Source organism: Plasmodium reichenowi, chromosome 10 (assembly GCF_001601855.1).
Source record: "Plasmodium reichenowi strain SY57 chromosome 10, whole genome shotgun sequence".
In the NCBI taxonomy this organism is placed as follows: Eukaryota; Apicomplexa; class Aconoidasida; order Haemosporida; family Plasmodiidae; genus Plasmodium; species Plasmodium reichenowi.
Genome location: NC_033655.1, coordinates 1,077,328 through 1,082,002, shown reverse-complemented (window position 1 = coordinate 1,082,002; position 4,675 = coordinate 1,077,328). Strand labels below are relative to the sequence as shown.

At 19.9% G+C, this 4,675-nt stretch overlaps 3 protein-coding genes across 3 annotated transcripts in view; 1 reads left to right on the top strand and 2 right to left on the bottom strand.

Annotated features, from left to right (window-relative positions):
* Positions 1–268: 268 nt before the first annotated feature.
* On the top strand, positions 269–1,093 carry PRSY57_1027500 (zinc finger, C3HC4 type, putative; the record flags this gene model as incomplete). Its single annotated transcript, XM_012907864.2, has 1 exon — positions 269–1,093. The coding sequence occupies one exon, from the start codon at positions 269–271 to the stop codon at positions 1,091–1,093; it is 825 nt and encodes a 274-aa protein (XP_012763318.2).
* Positions 1,094–1,590: 497 nt separating this feature from the next.
* On the bottom strand, positions 1,591–3,678 carry PRSY57_1027400 (protoporphyrinogen oxidase; the record flags this gene model as incomplete). The annotated part of the gene is made up of 1 exon (XM_012907863.2): positions 1,591–3,678. One exon carries the CDS (start codon positions 3,676–3,678, stop codon positions 1,591–1,593), a length of 2,088 nt encoding a protein of 695 aa, XP_012763317.2.
* A 355-nt stretch (positions 3,679–4,033) lies between these two features.
* PRSY57_1027300 (methyltransferase, putative) overlaps positions 4,034–4,675 on the bottom strand; it is a gene marked incomplete at both ends in the record, with an annotated part of 1,825 nt that continues 1,183 nt past the window's right edge. Inside the window, 3 exons of the mRNA XM_020114894.1 lie at positions 4,034–4,176; positions 4,349–4,507; positions 4,619–4,674. Of these exons, the coding sequence (XP_019970440.1) occupies positions 4,034–4,176; positions 4,349–4,507; positions 4,619–4,674 (358 nt within the window). Of the gene's footprint in view, positions 4,177–4,348; positions 4,508–4,618 lie in introns of the transcript that reaches the window.

The following is a 4,675-nucleotide window of genomic DNA, read 5'->3' as shown; positions in this document are numbered from 1 at the left end:
TTTTTTTTTTTTTTTTTTTTTTTTTTTTTTTTTTTTTTTTTTTTTTTTTTTTTTTTTTTTTTTTTTTGTGATATTATATACTTTCTGTAACATACAACTTAATATAAATATAAGTATAAATATATATATATATATATATATATATATTTATTTATTTATTTATTTATTTATTAATTTATTTTTCTTTACTTTCTGAACAACTGTAATGGTGAGATGAGCTGTAGTAGTTTGAAATATTTTTAATGGAATTTAAAAAAAAGGAAAAAATATGGACGAGGAAAACGAAAGAGAACGGTTAAGAATTCGCATGAGCCTAAACGATTTAATATTAATACTGTCAGTTTGTTATTCAGTTGGTGATATATTTGTTCAATGGAATGAGTTTTCGAAATGTTATAAACCGATACAATTATGGCTTGTTGTTTCATTCATTTCTATTGTATTATACAGATTATCTCATTTTCTTGCTCAATATTTAAGTAATGATAATGATGATTTCATAATATATAGAAGAAACAATCCACCTTATTATATTAGCTTCTTAGTACTGTTTGTTCTGTTTCCTTTTTTTTTTATTTGGAATATTATAGGAACAATATGGATATATCAAATTATAAAATACACTCCAAATTGTTTACCCAGAAATAATCATCCTTGGTTTATTGTTCTCTGGATTGTACTTTGCTATATATGGATTTTGTTATATTTATTTTTTATTATCCTATCCATATATCTCGAATATCAATCAAGAATTTATGAAAGGACCATAACGAATATACAAACGGATGATATATTCTCCAGGTGGACAGATAATATCGACTTAATGAGAGACTATGGTATTTTTATTTATAGAAATGGATTAAGATTAAAACAAATAGAAAATTTGCCATTTTATTATATCAAAAATATTTCCAACGAATCCAAATGTTCTATATGCTTAAATGATTTCCAAATCGATGAATGTGTAAGAACATTGTTATTATGTAATCACACTTTTCATAAATCTTGTATTGATTTGTGGCTAATCAGAAGTGCTACCTGTCCAAATTGCAAATCACCTATTGCATCGCAAGGTATTTTTATGAACATTTAAGGTAAAATATGTATGTATATATATATATATATAAAATGCACACAATGGCTAGCTGTACATAATATATATGTACATATATATATATATATATATATATATATATATATATATATATATATTATGTGTGTGCACACAATATTTATATGTTCATGTCGATTTAATTTTTTTTTAATATTGATATAAGATTTGGTTTTATATTATTACTTTTGTTTTTATTTTAACATGTATTATTTTTAATATATATATATATATATTTTATATATATTTTTTTTTTTTTTTATATTTATTTTTTTATATATATATATTTTTTTTTATATATATATATATTTTTTTTTATATATATATATTTTTTTTTTTTTGTTCTTAAATTAAACTTGTTTTATTAAAAATGTGTACTTAATTATGAAAAAAAAATAAATACAGTTATATTTATTTACAAATGTATAATAAGGGTAAATCTTTTTTACTTTTTTATTTTATTTTATTTTATTTTTTTGTTATGATAGAAGAGTCGTACGGGAAAAGATATATTCGCACAAATCCTGTGCAGATCTTATTCTATCCGATATAGACGTTCCAGTTATCCATCCAGAATCGAGGTACAAATTTTTATAAGAGGATTTGTTTAATTCCTCCATAACTTTTTTTAAGAGTTTCTCGTAATTATATGAATAAAATGGTATTGCGTCTTTCCATTTGTGTATTTTTAAAATATTAGGTTGTGCATCATTATATATATCAAATATGTTTTTTAAATCGTTTGAAATTATTTCTTTAATTTCATATTCATCTAAAGTAATATCATTTGGATGATTTGATCCACCCATATATAAAGTTAACAATACTTTATTATTATCATCATGACATCTTTCTTTAAACATATTATTTATATGAAAACATCCCAAGATATGTGCACATTTATCAGATGATAAAAATCCAAAAAAATTTTTTGGAATATTTATATCGTTTTTCTTAAAATATAATGATATACTTATAATACTAGAATATTGAAAATTTAAAAGTATATCTTTTATGTTAAGCGGTAAAATGTTCCTCATAATATTTGAACATATTTTCGAATTTACAGCTAAAACAATGTTTTTACCATATATTGTTTTATTTTGATTTTCACGTTTGATGTTACACATCCATAAATTGTTATAAGCCTTTTCAATAAAATCTACTTCATGATTTGTATATATAAATTCTTTATTCATATGACTCTTTAATTTATCTATTAATTCATATAAACCATTTTTAAAAGTAACAGTTTTTCCAATCCAATTTTTTTTTTTTTTTTTTTCATCATCATCAAAATGGCTAGTCGTCCATTTGGCTAGATCAGGTAACATTAAAAAAGGGTAAAAGAATTGGTATGTACATTTTAAAAATATAGAAATATGACGAAATATATTAATAGAAAATTGTTTCATATGTAATAACAAAATATGAATCCTGTAACAAATATAATTAAATAGATTTTTTTTTTCTGTCTTCTTATTTGAGGAATAGTAATTGTATAACACATTTAAATATACATCCATTTTCATGTTTTTATTTGAAATATAAAAAAAATTATAATATGGTGTAAATAAATTAATATTTTTTTTTTCTTTCATCTTATTTGAGGAATAGTAATTGTATAAGACATTTAAATATACATCCATTTTCATATTTTTATTTGAAATATAAAAAAAATTATAATATGGTGTAAATAAATTAATATTTTTTTTTTCTGTCTTCTTATTTGATGAATAGTAATTGTATAAGACATTTAAATATACATCCATTTTCATGTTTTTATTTGAAATATAAAAAAAATTATAATATGGTGTAAATAAATTAAAATTTTTTTTTTTTTTTTTTTTATTCATATGTTGATAAATAAAAGTATTATTATTAACACATTTTGTATTCCTATTTTTTTCTTCGCTTTTAATTTTCTCATTCCATATATATAAAGAGTTCACTTTATTATGAAAAAGCTTTAAATTTCTTGAGAAGAAGGAAACTGCAGATATTTTGCCATTACCTGCACACGAGCCATATATAAAAGGTAAAAGTAAAAAATTATAATGTTGTGAATCGAAATTATCATTCATATAATTTTCCACAGATATATCGTTTGTATAGGAATTTAAATGTTTATATTGTTTAAAGATTAATTTGAAGAGTAATTTAATTTTATTTGAAATATTTATTAAAGGGAAAGATAAATAAGAAAATATATTTAAATACAAAGGATATAATTTATCATGTTTTTTATATATATATCTTATAAGTTTATCGTCTAATAATCTAACACTAGAAAGTAAATTAAGTTCATTAATTAAATTATAACTCTCATTACATAATTTAAACATATTCGGACCTAACTCTAATAATATTCTTTTATCATCAATATTATATGTATATGTCTTTATATACCCCCCTAAATTTTCTTCTTTTTCTACTATTATTATAGACAGTTCAGAATTTCTTAATTTTAAATAATAGTACAGGCAGCAATTAAATAGGCCACCACCAATTAAAATAACATCATAAATTTCATGTGAAGGTACATTATATTTTTTATATTCGCTCATAAGGAATAATAATAAAAAAAAAAAAAAAAAAAAAAAAATATATATATATATATATTAAATTTTTGTGTTAACAAATTGAAAATTATATATCTTTCGAGAAATCCAATTTAATCTATTATATATATATATATATATATTTATATATTTTTTTTTATGTTTGATATTTTAATATATTAAAAAAAAAAAAAAAACATTTTTATAACAATACGTATAAGAGAAGATACAAATACTTTATAAATTTAAAGCATTCGATAAGAACAAAATATTATTATATATATTTTTTTAATTTTATAAACTATAAATATTACACATATATATATATATATATATATATTTATATACACAAAAAAAAAAATTAAAAAATTTTTCTTAATATAATTCCCCAGTTATTACAATCAAAATAAAATTTCTCAACCTTTACTTCTTCGATGCTATTACATAATTCGTATAATTCTTCTTTTTTAAAAACATGGTAATATCTTTCTAATTTCACAAGATCTACAAAAAAAAATAAAATAAAAATAAAGGTATCATTAATGTTTCTTTGTATTACCTTATATAATATTTTACAATAACCACTATAAATTATATATATATATATTTCTAAAGTTATGTAATAAATAAAAAAAAAAAAAAAAAAATTTAATTTTCAATATATTAAATATATTACCTTTTTTTACGGGTTTAAACTTATGACTTTCTTCTTTTTCCTTTTCCTTTTCTTTTTCTTTTTCTTTTTCTTTTTCTGGTTCTTCTTCTCCTCCTCCTTCTGCATCATCATCATATCCTTCTGTTTTATATTGCTGTTGAAAGTACCAAGGTACGAATACTAAAAGAACGAAAAATAAAACAAATAAATAAATACATATATGGATATAATAAAATTACGATTAATAAACATTTCACAATTCTCTTGTATTTATATTTCTTTTTCTCTTACTATCCTGAGAATCAAATTTTCTATTTCCTACAACATTTTCTTGTTGTTCATAGGCCC